This window comes from Tamandua tetradactyla, chromosome 18, assembly GCF_023851605.1.
Source record: "Tamandua tetradactyla isolate mTamTet1 chromosome 18, mTamTet1.pri, whole genome shotgun sequence".
NCBI classification, from domain to species: domain Eukaryota; kingdom Metazoa; phylum Chordata; class Mammalia; order Pilosa; family Myrmecophagidae; genus Tamandua; species Tamandua tetradactyla.
This window is the reverse complement of record NC_135344.1, coordinates 62,059,756-62,076,357: the sequence shown is the minus strand read 5'-3', so window position 1 is coordinate 62,076,357 and position 16,602 is coordinate 62,059,756. Positions and strand designations below refer to the sequence as shown.

Genomic DNA, 16,602 nt, shown 5'->3' with positions numbered 1-16,602 from the left:
CTCTTTCTTGGGTGTTAAAAACAGATGTGATAGCTGGAGCTAAAGCAGCCATGCATTATGAAGCTACATGATAGAAGCAGCTTAGGTCCCTGACACTTTAGAGCACTTTTAAGCCCTGTGACTTTTACATGAGAGAGTTCTTGCTTAAGTCACTGTTATTTTGAGTTTTCAGTCACTTGCAGCCAACCCTAGTCCTTTCTAAAGAATAGTTCCTTACTACTGCATACTCTGTCACTTCGACTAAATTGCATGCTCTTTGGGAAAATAGGTTCTCACAGAATCCTTTTTTTTTTGGCATGGGCAGGCTCCAGGAATTGAACCCAGGTCTCTGGCATGGCAGGTGAGAATTCTACCACTGTGTCACTGTTGTGCCACCCTTACAGTGTACCTTACATTACTAAAATACTTCATGACTAACTTAGATTTGAATGAACCTATCACATAACTCAGGATGGGTCATTCTTTTTAGTATTTATTGGTGGTGGGATATTAATGGTAGATAAAACTCTCAAGAAAAGGGGTCAAAGTAAAATATGATTCAGATGTTCTCCAAGTTACTGTATTTCTCTTTGTTTTTAGGTATAGAGCTGGAAATCAATTCAGAGAATGGGAAACATTTAAGAAAATAGAGTATGACTCAGGTACGTTAAATACTATCTATTAGGCCATGTTGATGAATGGAGACTTTTTAAAGAAGGAATCTTGAACGAATGGATAAGATTTCAAACTATTTTTTTTTTTTAGTCATTTGCATGTAAATTCTTTGCAGGAACTAACTTTTCTTCAGGCCCCTAGTTTCTATAAGGAGGGCCTCTCTCTAACCACACTCCATTCCTGGTCTTTCTTTGACACTCTACTCACTTCACTGACCCTCTGAGGTGGAAGATTTATCTGACTGATAAATTTTGGAAGGATGACAGGGACTGTTTGGCCGAACCATGCTTTTTCCTTCCGAGGGGCAGGCCTATCCAAGCTAGAACAGACTACACTCAGCTAATGAAGACAGGCCATGTGGTAGGCCAAAGAGTCCCCATCCAATTCTATTTACCTCTGATTTACTTATTAAAGCCTCTACTCAAAATTATTTTACAAAGAAAACTTTAGCCTAGACTCTGTCCAATCTATTATTAACTTCTAATTAGTGGACCTTAACAGAAAAGTATTGTATTTTTATTAGTTTTCAGGAACAAGGGAAAAAACTTAACAGCAATAATAAATCTTTATGTTTTATCTGTCCACAAGCTGGGAGGGCAATTCTCTCTGATGTCTAAATCGTATCTCAACAGTCAAGGCTCAAATGGTTCCCTGGTGTCCTGACAGAGCTTATGAGCTCCCTAAAGTTACTCAGCCTTTACACAAGATAGTAATTTGGGCAACAAGGCAGTTTTACTGTGATGAGGGGGTATTCATTATTTATGAAACTCCCTTGTAAGAGGTATTATAACCACATTCAAGCATTCCTGCAAGGAAACTAGATGTTTGTCTCACAAGAGGTAGGTTTGCTTTTAGTCCTTGCTCTTCTAAATTACAAACAAATTTTACTCTGATGAGAGATTAGAAGATCATGAGGGAAGACATAAACATCGATTAAAGAGCAACTTTGAGCACTAAGCAAGTCCTTTATATACTCTAATTCATTTAAACTTTCTGAAGTAGGTGAGAAAATTGGGACTTGGAGAAGTTCAATTAATTGTCCAAGGTCACTGTGTTAAGTTGCAGTTCCAACATTTGAATTCAAGTCTGTATGGCTTCACAGCCATGCAGATTCCCCAAATTTACACAGTATCCTGCAAGCTCTGTTTCCTACCAGATCCTGTGCTATCTATGTATCAATGATTTAGATCTGTTTTGCCATCTACAGACTCAACCTTACCTTTTGACAAATTTCCAGATAAATTTTCATCTCAGTGGAATTTGAAACTACCTGGCTTTCTGTGGTAGAACGTAAAAATGGGCCTACAATATTTTATAGCTCTATGTATCAAGAGGGAGAGTCCATTTCTCTACTCTTTGACTTTGGGCTGGCTCTGTGACTTGCCTGGATTAATTGAATGTGACAGAAGCAACACTGTGGGAGTTCTGAGCCTGGGACTAAAGAGGGCTCATTCCATTCTTGTATTTTTGGAACTCTCTGCCACCAAATAACAAGCCCAGGGCTAGCCTGATGATGGATGGGAGACCACGTGGAGCTGAGACGAATCATCAGAGCTGGGGACCCAAAAACCAGTCAGTACCCAGCTGTCCAGGTAGCTGACCACAAAACCATGCATGGTCTTAGCCCAGATCAGAACCACTAAGTTGATCATAGTCCAAATTGGCGACTCATGGAATGGTGAGCAGAACTGTTGTCGTTTTAAGCCACTAAATTTAGGGTGGTTTGACATTCAGCAAACCTAACTGATATACTCTCTGACCAAGATTCAGCGTTCCTTCACAGTTAAAAATAAATGCAGGGGACGGGCCATGGTGGCTTAGCAGGCAGAGTTCTTGCCTGCCATGCCAGAGACCCGGGTTTGTTTCCTGGTGCCTGCCCATGCAAAAAATAAAAAATAAAAAAGTAAGTAAGTAGGTAAATAAGTAAAAAAAAAATGAATGCAGGATAGACCCAAAGGCCATTAAAAAGTGTGCTGACCATGGCTTATTCATCTATCTGCTACCTTCAAGCCTATCTGAGTCAATGTTAGCACTCCCTAAACACAAACAGCTTGGGACTTCAAACATATGACAGTGACCGGGTCTAAACTTCCCTTCACAGATCCTTTAGGCAACGAAAGCTTTCCACAACTCTTTGTATCTCCTTGTGCCTAGAACAAAGCTTTCATTATATTGTATAATATATCAGTACAATTTCTGACTGAGTCAGAGACACCATCTTAACCTGTAGAAGCTAGAACCTCACAATTGCATAATCAGAACTTTGGTAACTAAAATTTGGCAACTTTTACAAACAACAAAAGAAAGCCAAACGCACTGGCAATTCTAGGGCTTATGAAATTGGGTCCTTGACTTTCAATTACATTGTTTTTAAAAGCAATTTCTAAATCCTAGGAGACAGCTCAGACTATGTTTAGAATCAGCAGTTTAAATATGGACAATTTAAATTTCAAAATGTACAAAAGACTTTACGATCTTCTGTACTTTATGCCTATAACAAAAAAACTTGTCTCAAGCCTCACATCTAACTTGTTGGTGCTTAAACATGGACTAATGAAGAATTCTTGCTACTGCTTAGTGAAAAATTTCATTGGAACCATAATTCTGGGACACCATATCATAGCTTCTTAGAGGATGCCACTTCATGGACAAAATAGTTTTGTTTGTGAAAGATCAGAGTTAACTTGTTAAAATTAAAATTAGTTATCATGTTTTCTTTCCTTCTATCAAAATAGTTTATTAATATGAACTCAACATCAATTATTTACATAAAAAAAGTGTTCCAAGATATAACTGTATTTTAAATGCAACTCAGAGTGTTCCATTACAATAACTACTGTCAGCTAAAAATGACTGAGGTACAAAAAAACAGTGCCTTTCACAGTGACCTCTGCTTTAAGATTCTGAGGCTAAATCTGAAGTGCAAAGTTGCTAAATCACTTCCAAAAATTAAATTGCACCTGGAGATGGAGTTGGATAATGGTTACCCAAAAGTGCTGTGGCATCATCAGCTGGACTCTGGCCATGCACACCTGCAAACTGAGGTAGACAGAGGAAGCGCAGATCACTTTGGAAAAATTAGAATGACCTAGAAGCTGACTCTGAATGTTTTTCATACTTGGGAACTGAGCCAGGAAGACAAGATTAGTGGATCCAAGACCCAAAGACAGAGGGTTACTGTGAATTCTTTCAGGGGGTTGTAACTGCCCTTGTCCACAGCACTCCCTGCAATGGAGTTTATTGCTTCTTTGACCTGGATCTTCTGTCAATTCCTAGGGGATTTTAATTTTATTCATTCATTCAGCCAAAATTTGCTGAGTGCCTACTATGCTAAGTGCTATGTGCTGTGAGATTATTAAATTCGGCAACCTCCTGGGGCAAAAAAGAAAGCAATGAGGAAGCAGGCAAAAGTAATAATTTCGGGGACTGTTTAAGCCATGCAAAGTCTAATAAATGTTTCTGAAACAAACATGCAGATATTTTTGTACTTCAGTTAGAATGATACAATGAATTAAGTGAAAGATGGGGAAAAAACTATCACTGGTACCTGTATCCCAATTCTTCACTGAGATGGATCATATGAAGGATATATGATTCCTTGCTTGTTCCGGTAAGTCCAGGCAACAATAAGATTGTAGGTCTGGTGTTGGCATCCACGTAACACTTATTGTTTTCATTATCAAACCAGTCCAGTGAAATCTGCCCTCCATCTGCAGTTTCAATAAGCTCACTGAAAGAAACAATTCAAAAGACATTACTCATTAAGTATTTCAAGTCGTGTCTTAACTTTAGTGTCTTAATTCTATTAACATATGACATTATCTGGTCTCAAAATAACTTTCTAAAGCACTTATATATGTATATTACTTTCTTTCACCACCAGTATGTTATGAAGATTTGTACCAGAAAGTATTTCCAGCAACCTCAGGAGAAGGTAGTATGTAAAAATGAACTTCAAACATTTAACTTAATCATCATTATTATTGAGATTCGTTATTACTAAGATTACCCAAATAAATCAACAGGAGATTAAGAATAAGTAAACCTAACTACCACTCAAGTCTTTGAATTCAATAATGCAGTCTCTCAGCTACTTAAATATTTTAAAGAATCTCTCACATAGTATCTATGACCTTTGAGAATTTTCCCAAATAGTGCAAGTTCCAGGCAACAAACGAACTCCAGTAGGACTCGATGACTCAGGAAAATTAATAATGGACACCAGTCAAATCTCCTGGTTGCTGATATATTCTCTACCAACACCTCAAGGCTCTTATCATCAAGAACCCACCTGCTGAAATTTTAGGTTGCATATAAGTTTCTAAAATATAAATTAAAAAAAATGGTATGAAAGAACTCATTTGCTTATTAATATGAACTGAAGTCCTTTTACAGGAGTCCATCACACAAACCCAAATTAACTGGCATTCTTCTTTCACCCTCACCCTGCAGCATCTGCTACATCTCACTGAATTGGTACATATCACCAAAGGATCTACAACAATTTGGAAGAGTAAGCCTCCAAAGACTTCTCTTATCCTAGAAATAAACTAATAATTTCAGGGCACAAAGAATGGGGAAGGCAACACCTTATTATTTCCCTGCAGTTGAGAGTGGGATGGGGGGCATACCTTCCATTTTAATTTCCCTTTTCCTTTCTATATATTTACTAAAGCAGAGGTTCATAGAACCTCAACACCAGGAGAATGCATATATATTGTAAATGAAAATGAAAATGCACTTACTTCCGATATTGCACTGGGGGCTTGGAAGTAATGAAAGGTCTTAGCAGAGTCTGTCCTCGACTCTCCCAGCACCAGACTGTTGGGTAGTACGTTTCTGTCACCACGGGACAGTGGTCCTGAAGGAAGCGGCTGAAACTCTCGCCACCTGTCACTAACTGGGGTTTCTGAGAGAAAAGCCAGAATGAGTGCAGGGTCCAGAACAGAGCGAAGTTTCTGCTTACCATAAACCAGAAATGAGTGCAGACGTGTCCCTGGCTTATGCTTGCACACGCTCCCTCTAACTGCATCTCCTTCTGGAAGTCTTCTGCAAACAATTCACAATCACAATGGATTTATACATGTTTTATAGATTCCTCAGGGAAAGGTGAGAAATACATTAAGGAAATCACCCTTAAAAGTGCTATACAAACTTCCAGGAAGATAGCAGAATAGGATAGGCTAAGTTCACTCCTGTACTGTGGAACAACTAGAGAAGTGACAGAAAACTACTGGGACAGCAGTTCCAGGGTACAAGTGACCAGAGAAGGTCTTCTGTACTATACAGGGAGGCCCTGGATGAAAAAGCAGAGAAATTAGGAAAGAGAGAATGGGGTGAGTGTGCTCGGTCATGACTACACTTGAGGCAAATGGCCCTGTGCAGGAAGAAGTGGGTCCCGAAGGCGCTGGGTGCTCCTGCACTCCTGCCTGCCTCTGCAGATAGCTCAGGAGATCTTCCTTCTCAGCTCCACAGCTGAGAGCTCCCATGGGGAACCCAGAAGCCAGCAGACTTTGTTTGCATGTGCGCAGAGACCTTCCAGCTAGCACACAGTGTATGCCCTTGACCCCTGAGATAGGACACTATGGTGCATGATTTTTGGGAGAGACTGCGGGACCTTCCTTTTGGCAGGACGGGGAGACACAGAATGGAGCCGGTTTGACAAGTGGCTCGTGAAAGAGACTCATGGGGTCCTGCTGCTGCTTCTCTTTCCTCACAGAGGCTTGGAGTGTTCAGGTGTGCAAAGGTAGAGAGGCGCCATTTGTGGGCCAGATAGGTGGTTGCCAGGTTCCTGCTTGGGACAACCTTGGGCTGTGGGACTACTTCAACTGCCTTGCCCTCAGCCAATCTGGAAAAGCCTGGTGATATAGCACAGCAGTGCCTGTTGGGCCCACAAGTGGGTTCTGCTGAGGTGCACACTGCCCAGACCCCAGCTCCAGGGTTGGCACTTTCAGTGTGCACTGAGACCAGCAGCCTTAGCTGGAATTGCACCAGGTCTCCATTGTTCAGCTGCTGCCACAATTGGGAAGAGGTAGGTCTGCTGGGAAGACACGGAAGGTATGGTCTGGCAAACTGCATATCTGCCTAGCTTTAACAGATCTTCAAGTGGAGTGGCATCTCCTGTATAAGATCTGGTTCTTCGTTTGATGAGGAATTAGTGACAAACCAGGGGCAAAAGGAGGCCTTCAACACAAACCCAAGCAAATACAAAACCTTAGATGAGCAAGGGAAATCAACTTTCAAAATAACGTTATCAAGATAATCAAATACCTCAAAGTCAAAAGAAAATCACAAAGCACGTGAAGATGCAGGAAGATATGGCCCAGTCAAATTACCAAATTAAAACACCAGTGGAAATACAGACTTTGGAACAACTAATCAAAGACATTTATACAAACTTCCTAAAGAAATTCAATGGGTTGGCTAATGACATAAAAGATATCAAGAAAACACTAGAAGTTCACAAATAAAAATGTGAAAGAATAAATAGAAAAATAGCAGATCTCACAGATACAAAACATCATACTGTAGACTAAATTAAAAATATACTAGAGGAGGTGGTGCAACAGTGGCTCAGTGGCAGAACTCTTGCCTGCCATGCTGGAGACCCAGGTTCAATTCCTTGTGCCTACCCATGTAAAATAAAAATATACATATACACACACTAGAGATACACAACAGCAGATTTGAAGAGGCAGAAGAAAGAAAAAGCAAACTAGAGGACAAGACAACTGAGTTTGAATGCATAAAAGAACAAATGGCAAAAAAAAAAAAAGATCAAATCAACTAGGATTTGATCTCAAAGAAATGGTGGGCAACAAAAAATGTACAAATATAAGAATCACTGGTGGTCCCAGAAGAAGAGTAGTGTAAAGGACTAGGAAGATTAGTTGAAGAGATAATGGGGGAAATTTCCCTACTCTTATAAAAGACATAAATATGCAAATCAAAGAAGCCCAAAGAAGTCCAAATATAACAAATGCAAACAGACCCTCTCTAAGACATATACTAATCAGACTCTCAAATGTTGAAGAGAAGCATAAAGTTCTGAAAGCAGCAAGTGAAAATTGATTCACCACATACAAGGGAAGCCACATAAGATGAAGTTTGGACTACTCAGCAGGTACTATGGAGGTGAAAAGGCAATGGTATGATACATTTAAGATTCTGAAAGAAAGATTCCAGCCAAGAATTTTTTATCTAGCAAAGCTGCTATCAAAAGTGAGGGAGATGGTACATGAATAGTTCAACATTTAGAATGCCCGCCTTTCATGTGGGAGACCTGGGTTTGATTCCCAGACCATGTACCGCCCCCCCCAAAAAAGTGAGGGAGAGATTAAAATTTCACAGACAAAAAAATGCAGACAGAATTTGTTAACAAGGGGCCTGCCTACCCTATAAGAAATACTAAAGGAATTCCCATCAGATGAAAAAAAAAAAAAAAAAGGAGGGCAGAGAATTGAAGAGTATCAGTAAATGTAACAAGATAAAAAAAGAGAGAGGGAAAAGAATATATAGATCTGACCTATAAAAACCAAACAATAGCATGGTAGATTCAAAACTGCCTTTACAGAAGTAGCTTTGAATGTTAATGGACTAAATTCACCAATTAAAAGATACAGATTGGCAGAACAGATTAAAAAATATTATTCATCTATATGTTACTCACAAAAGACTCATCTTAGACCAAAGGATACAAATAGACTGAAAGTGAAGAGATGGAAAAAGAAGTTCCATGTAAGCTGTAGCCAAAGAAAGCAGCAGTAGCTATACTAATATCACATGCAATAGACTTTAAATGTAGACATCATAAGAGACAAGGAAAGATACTACATATTAATAAAAGGGACAATTTGCTCCTTTTATATACCTTGTCAACAGACGAGTAGAACATATGGAATAAAAATAAATAATAGGGGGAACAAATGTTAAAATAAATTTAGTTTGAAATGCTAGTGATCAATGAAAGGGAGGGGTAAGGGGTATGGTATGTATAAATTTTTTTTTCTGTTTTCACTTTATTTCTTTTTCTGAATAGATGTAAATGTTCCAAGAAATGATCATGATGATGAATATGCAACTGTGATGATATTGTGAATTACTGATTATATATGTAGAATGGAATGATCAAAACAGGAATGTTTGCATTTGTTATGTGTTTTTTGGTATTTAAAAAAATAAAATTAAAAAAAATTACATTAAAAAAGGGACAACTTGTCAAGAAGAAATAACAATTATAAATGTTTATGCTTCCAATTAAGGAGCTCCAAGTACATGAGGCAAATGTTGGCAAAATTGAAGGAAGCAATAGACTTTTCAACAATAATAGTAAGAGACTTGAATATATCACTCTTCTCTATAGATAGAACAATTAGACAGAGGACTAATAAGGAAATAGAGAGGGTGGGCAATAGTGGCTCAGTGGCAGAATTCTCACCTGCCATACTGGAGACCCGGGTTCAATTCCAGGTGCCTGCCCATGCAAAAAAAACCAAAAAGGAGATAGAGAACCTAAACAATGTGATAAATTAATTTAGACCTAACAGACATATATAGATTGTTATACCCCCCAAAACACCAGGATATACATTCTTCTCTAGTGCTAATGGAACATTCTCCAGGATAGAGCATACCCTGGGTTATTTATAAATTTAAAAAGACTAAAATTGTTCAAAGCACTTTTTCTGACCACAACATAATGAAGCTGGAAATCAATATCCACCAAAGAATGAGAACTTTCACAAATATGTGCAGATTAAATAACACGTTCTTTATTTTAATCAGTGAATCAGAGAAGAAATTGCAAGAGAAATTGGTAAATATCAATTTGAAAATGAGAATATAATATATAAGAACTTGTGGGATGAGGCAAAGGCAGTGCTGAGAGGGAAATGTATTGCCATAAATGTCTATATTAAAAAAGAAGAATGAGCAAAAATCGATGACTTAACTGCTTACCTGGAGGAAATGGAAAAAGAATAGTAAACTTACCCCAAAGCAAATTAAAGAAAAGAAATAACAAAGATTAAAGCAGAATTAAATGAACTGGAGAACAAAACAAACAAACAATAGAATAAAACTAAAAGGTGGTTCTTCAAGAAAATCAATGAAACTGACGTATCCCTGGCTAGACTGACAAAGAAAAAAAGAAAGAGGATGCAAATAAACAAAATAAAAAATGAGAGGAGGGCTCATAAACATGAACCTTCAAAAAATAAAGGATACTATGAATAACTAAATGCCAACACACTAGACTACTTAGATGAAATGGACAAATTCCTAGAAACACCTGAACAACTTACTATGACTCAAGAAGAAACTAAAGATGTCAACAAACCAATCAGAAGTAAAAAGATTCAATCAGTTATCAGAAAATCTTCCTACAAAGAATAGCCTAGGGCCAGATGGCTTCAGAAGAGAATTTTACCAAACATTCCAAAAAGGACATCAATCCTGCTTAAACACTTCCAAAAAATTTGAGAAAAAGGAACACTACATAACTCATCTTATGAAGCTAACATCGCTCTAATTCCAAAACCAGATAAAGATGATCTAAGAAAGGAAAACTACAGACCAATCTCCCTACTGAACACAGATGCAAAAATTCTCAGCAAATCAAATCCAATGACATGTTAAAGAATTATGCACCATGACCAAGTGGGGTTTATACCAGGCATGAAAGGGTGGTATTTCAATTGCTGCTGAAAAAGCATTCAACAAAATTCAGCATCCTTTTCTGATAACAAAAACACTTAAATAGGTTTGAATTGAAGGAAACTTCCTCAATATGATAAAGGTCATATACGAAAAACCCACAGTGTACCAGTTTGAAAGGATTACATGCCCTAGAAAAGCCATGTTCAAATCCTGATCCACTTGTGGAGGCAGCCTTTCTTTTAATTCCTATTCAGTACTGTAGGTTAGAAGCTTGATTAGATTATCCCCACAGTGATGTGACTCGCCCAGTTGTGAATATTAACCTTTGATTAAAGGGAGATGACGCCACCCATTCCAGGTGGGTCTTGATTAGTTTACTGGAATACTTTAAAGAGGAAACATTTTGGGAAAAGCTGCAGAGCCCACACAGCCAGATACCTTTGGAGATGAAGAAGGAAAATGCCGGGGGAGCTTCATAAAACAAGAAGCCTGGAGAGAAAGCAGATACTGCCGTGCTCGCTATGTGTCTTTCCAGTTGAAAGAGAAACCTTGAACAACAACAGCCTTCTTGAACCAAGGTATCTTCCATGGATGCCTTATATTAGACATTTCTATAGCCTTGCTTTAATTTGGACATTTTCACAGTTTTAGAACTGTGCTGGTATGAAAGGATTATGTACTGTAGAAAAGCCATGTTTTAATCCTGATCCAATCTTGTGGGAGCAACCCTTAATTTTAATCCCTATTCAATAATATAGGTTGCATCTTTTCATTAGATTATCTCCATGGAGATGTGACACACCCAATTATGGGTATTAACCTTAGATTAGAGGGAGATATGATTCCACCCATTCCAGGTGGATCTTGATTAGTTTATTGGAGTGCTTTAAAAGAATCATTTTAGAAAAACCTTCAGAGTCCTGAAAGCCACAAGAACCATGAGAGCCCACACAGCCAGAGACCTTTGGAGATGTAGAAGGAATATGCCCCTGGGGGAGCTTCATGAAACAAGAAGCCAGGAGGGAAAGTTAGCAGATGTCACTATGTTTGCCATGTGCTTTTCCAGCTGAGAGAGAAACCCTGAATGTCATCGGCCTTCTTGAACTAAGGTATCTTTCCCTAGATGCTTTAGATTAGACATTTCTATAGCCTTGCTTTAATTTGGACATTTTCAGTCTTAGAACTGTAAACTAGCAACTTATTAAATTCCCCTTTTTAAAAGCAATTCTGTTTCTAGTATATTATATTCCAGCAGTTAACAAATTAGAACAGAATTGCAAACTTGCAACTCAATAAATTCTCCTTTTAAAAAACTGTTCTGTTTCTGGTATATCATTTTCTAGCAGCTTGCAAACTAGAACAGGCAGCCAGCATCATACTTATTGGTGAGAGAATGAAAGCATTCCCCCTAAGATTGGAAACAAAGACAAGGATGCCCACTGTCACTACTATTATTCAACATTGCACTAGAAGTTCTAGCTAGCCCAATCAAGCAAGAAAAAGAAATAAAAGTCATTCAATTCAGAAAGAAAGTAGTAAGACTTTCATTATTTGCAGACGACATGATTCAATACTTGGAAAATAATGAGAAATCAATGCTAAAGCTACTTGAACTAATAAATAAATTCAGCAAAGTGGCAGGATGCAAGATTAATGTGCAAAAATCAGTAATGTTTCTATACACAAGTAATGACCTAATTGAGGAGACAAGGAAAAAATTCCATTCAAAATAGCAACTAAAAAAATGAAATATTTAGGAATAAACTTAACTAGGGATATAAAGAACCTGTACATAGAAAACTACAGCACACTGCTAAAAGAAGACCTAAATTGGTGCAAAGACATTCCATGCTCATGGATAGGAAGTTAAATGTTAAGATGTCAATTCTACCCAAATTGATCTACAGAGTTATGTCAGTTTGAATCTGTGGTAGACCCCAGAAAAGCCATGTCATTTAATCCTCATGCAATATTGCTGGGTGGGAGCATTTTGATTGTTTCCATGGAGATGTGACCCACCCAATTGTGGGTGGTAACTTTTGATTAGATGATTTCCATGAAAGTATGTCTCTACCCACTGAAGGTGGAGTTGCTTACTGGAATCCTTTAAAAGAGGAAACATTTTGGAGAGAGTCCCTTTTTGTAGAGCCACGAGAAAGCCAGCAGATGCTGCCATGTTCGCCATGTGCCCTTCCAGCCGAGACAGAAACATGAAGTACATTGGCCTTTCATCTTTCCCTGGATGCCTGTGATTGGACATTTCTATAAAACTTGTAATTGGGACATTTTCTCGGCTTTAGAACTGTAAACTAGCAACTTATTAAATTCCTCTTTTTAAAAGCCATTCTGTTTCTGGTATATTGCATTCTGACAGCTAGCAAACTACAACAAGAGTCAACACGATGCCAATAAAAATTCCAACAACCTACTTTGAAGCTTGGAAAAGCTAGTTATCACATTTATTTGGAAGGGAAAGAGACCTTGAATAGTCAAAATAGCATGGTACTGGCACAAAGACAGACATATTGATCAATTGAATCAAAGAGAGTGTGGAATAGACCACCAAATCTATGGCCAACTGATCTTCAACAAGGCCTCCAAATCCACTGAAGTGGAACTGAAGAGTCTTTTCAATAAATGGGCATGGGAGAACTGGATGTCAATAGCCAAAAGAATGAAAGAGGACCCTGCCCTAGTTTGCTAGCTGCCCCAATGCAATATAACAGAAACGGAATGGCTTTTAAAAAGGGTAATTTAATGAGTGGCTAGTTTACAGCTCTAAGCCCGAGAAAATGTCCTAATTAAAGCAAGTCTATAGAAATGTCCCATCAAAGGCATCCATGGAAAGATACCTTGGTTCAAGAATCAGGGTTTCTTTCTCAAGTGGAGGGGCACATGGTGAACACAGTCAGAGTTTCTCTCTCATCTGGAAGGCACATGGTGAACACAGTCAGAGTTCCTCTCTCATCTGGAAGGGCACATGGTGAACACAGCATCATCTACTAGCTTCTACTCCTGACTTCCTGTTTCATGAAGTTCCCCAGGAGGCATTTTCCTTCTTCATCTCCAAAGGTTGCTGGCTGGTGGACTCTCTGCTTCTCGTGGTTAGGTCATTCTCTGCTCTGCTCTCTCTGAATCTCTCATTCTCCAAAATGTTTCCTCTTTTATAGGACTCCAGAAACTTATCAGGACCTACCCAAACAGATGGAGAGATGCCTCTAGCTAATCCAGTTTAAGAACCACTCTTGATTAAATCTCATCTTCAAGGAAATGATCTGATTACAGTTTTAAACATACAGTATTGAATAGGGATTATTCTACCTTTATGAAATGGGATTTAGATTAAAACATGGTTTTCTAGGGGACATACATCCTTCAAACCAGCACAGACCCCTACCTTACACCCTATACAAAAAGTATCTCAAAGTAGATCAAAGACTTAAATATAAGAGCCAGTACCACAAAACTCCTATAAGAAAATATACGGGAACATCTTCAAGGCCTCGTGATAGAAGATAGCTTCTTAAACTTTATACCCAAAGCACAAGCAATGATAGAAAAATTAGATAAATGGGAACTCTTCAAAAGCAAATGTTTCTCTGCCTCAAAGGTCTTTGTCAAAAAGGTGAAGAGTCAGAGAAACCCCAGATACTATGCCAAACATCAAGGACACCCAAATCAATAGGCCAACCCCTTGATCTTTTTTTTTTTTAATTTTTTTTATTAATCAAAAAAAAGAAAAGAAATTAACACAACATTTAGAAATCATTCCATTCTACAAATGCACTCAGTAATTTTAGTATCATCACATAGATGTATGATCATCATTTCTTAGTACATTTGCATCGATTTAGGAAAAGAACTAGCAAAACAGCAGAAAAAGATATAGAATGTTAATATAGAGAAGAGAATTAAAATAATAATACTAATAAAAAAAATATATATATATAAAGGAAAAAGAAAAAAAACAAAAACAAAAGATACAAACACACAAACAAACAAAAAACCATATTTCAGGTGCAGCTTCATTCAGTGTTCCAACATAGTTACATTACACTTAGGTATTATTGTGCTGTCCATTTTTGAGTTTTTGTATCTAGTCCTGTTGCACAGTCTGTATCCCTTCAGCTCCAATTACCCATTATCTTACCCTGTTTCTAACTCCTGCTGGTCTCTGTTACCAATGATATATTTCAAGCTGATTCTCGAATGTCGGTTCACATCAGTGGGACCATACAGTATTTGTCCTTTAGTTTTTGGCTAGACTCACTCAGCATAATGTTCTCTAGGTCCATCCATGTTATTACATGCTTCATAAGTTTAGTCTGTCTTAAAGCTGCATAATATTCCATCGTAGGTATACGCCACAGTTTGTTTAGCCACTCGTCTGTTGATGGACATTTTGGCTGTTTCCATCTCTTTGCAATTGTAGATAATGTTGCTATAAACACTGGTGTGCAAATGTCCGTCTGTGTCTTTGCCCTTAAGTCCTTTGAGTAGATACCTAGCAGTGGTATTGCTGGGTCATAATCCATTCTGCCATTCTATGTCTTTTGATTGGGAAATTCAGTCCATTAACTTTTAGTGTTATTACTGTTTGGATAATATTTTCCTCTACCATTTTGGCTTTTGTATTATATATATCATATCTGATTTTCCTTCTTTCTACACTTTACTCCATACCTCTCTCTTCTGTCTTTTCGTATCTGACTCTAGTGCTCCCTTTAGTATTTCTTGCAGAGCTGGTCTCTTGGTCACAAATTCTCTCAGTGACTTTTTGTCTATAAATGTTTTAATTTCTCCTTCATTTTTGAAGGACAATTTTGCTGGATATAGGAGTCTTGGTTGGCAGTTTTTCTCTTTTAGTAATTTAAATATATCATCCCACTGTCTTCTAGCTTCCATGGTTTCTGCTGAGAAATCTACACATAGTCTTATTGGGTTTCCCTTGTATGTGACAGATTGTTTTTCTCTTGCTGCTTTCAAGATCCTCTCTTTCTCTTTGACCTCTGACATTCTAACTAGTAAATGTCTTGGAGAACGCCTATTTGGGTCTAATCTCTTTGGGGTGCGCTGCACTTCTTGGATTTGTAAATTTAGGTCTTTCATAAGAGTTGGGAAATTTTCAGTGATAATTTCTTCCATTAGTTTTTCTCCTCCTTTTCCTTTCTCTTCTCCTTCTGGGACACCCACAACACGTATATTTGTGCGCTTCATATTGTCCTTCAGTTCCCTGATCCCCTGCTCAAGTTTTTCCATTCTTTTCCCTATAGTTTCTGTTTCTTTTTGGAATTCAGATGTTCCATCCTCCAGTTCACTAATTGTAGCTTCTGTCTCTTTAGATCTACCATTGTAGGTATCCATTGTTTTTTCCATTTTTTCTTCTTTGTCCTTCACTCCCATAAGTTCTGTGATTTGTTTTTTCAGATTTTCTATTTCTTCTTTTTGTTCAGCCCATGTCTTCTTCATGTCCTCCCTCAATTTATTGATTTGGTTTTTGAAGAGTTTTTCCATTTCTGTTCGTATATTCAGCATTAGTTGTCTCAGCTCCTGTATCTCATTTGAACTATTGGTTTGTTCCTTTGACTGGGCCATATCTTCAATTTTCCGAGCGTCATCCATTATTTTCTGCTGGTGTCTGGGCATTTGATCAGATTTCCCTGGGTGTGGGACCCAGCTGGTTGAAAGGTTTTTCTGTGAAATCTCTGGGCTCTGTTTTTCTTTTCCCCAACCCCTTGATCTTGAGTCTTGCTCTTGTGAAGCTTATGTATGTAGTGAAGAAGCTTAGTCCACCTATAGGTATGCCTAAGAGTCACCCTCGGAGGACCTCTTTTGTTGCTCAGATGTGGCCTTTCTCTCTCTAAGCCCAAATCTGCAAGTGAAACCATTGTCCTCCCCACTACATGGGACATGATATCCAGGGATGAAAGTCTCCCTGGTGGTGTGGGAGATGACTACCAGGGATGAGCCTGGCCCTGGCATCATGGGATCAACAATGCCATTCTGACCAAAAGGGGGAAAAGAAGTGTAATAAATAACATATCAGTAGCTGAGAGAGTTCAAATAGAGTCAAGAGGCTACATTGGAGGTCACTCTTACACATGCTTCAGTTAGACACTGCTACATATTATAACTTGCCAAACACCAATCAAAACCATTCTTGCCAATCCTGAAGAACACCTAGGGCATTCTATACGATTCCACAAAGGTTCCATGTACTAGAGTAACTCTCCAAATCCTCCAACCTCCAGATGGGTTCCTGGACCAAATAAGTCCTGAACTGCAGAGGGG

The 16,602-nt window shown here is 38.3% G+C and overlaps 1 protein-coding gene across 7 annotated transcripts in view; it reads right to left on the bottom strand.

The window, feature by feature from the left end:
- ABHD3 (abhydrolase domain containing 3, phospholipase) overlaps positions 1 to 16,602 on the bottom strand; it is a 118,790-nt gene that overhangs the window by 41,052 nt on the left and 61,136 nt on the right. For all 7 annotated transcript variants that reach the window (XM_077135814.1, XM_077135815.1, XM_077135816.1 and 4 more), the window contains 2 exons: positions 5,400 to 5,563; positions 4,202 to 4,384 (listed from right to left, as the gene is read on the bottom strand). In XM_077135814.1, coding sequence (XP_076991929.1) covers positions 4,202 to 4,384; positions 5,400 to 5,563 — 347 coding nt within the window. The remainder of the gene's footprint in view (positions 1 to 4,201; positions 4,385 to 5,399; positions 5,564 to 16,602) is intronic.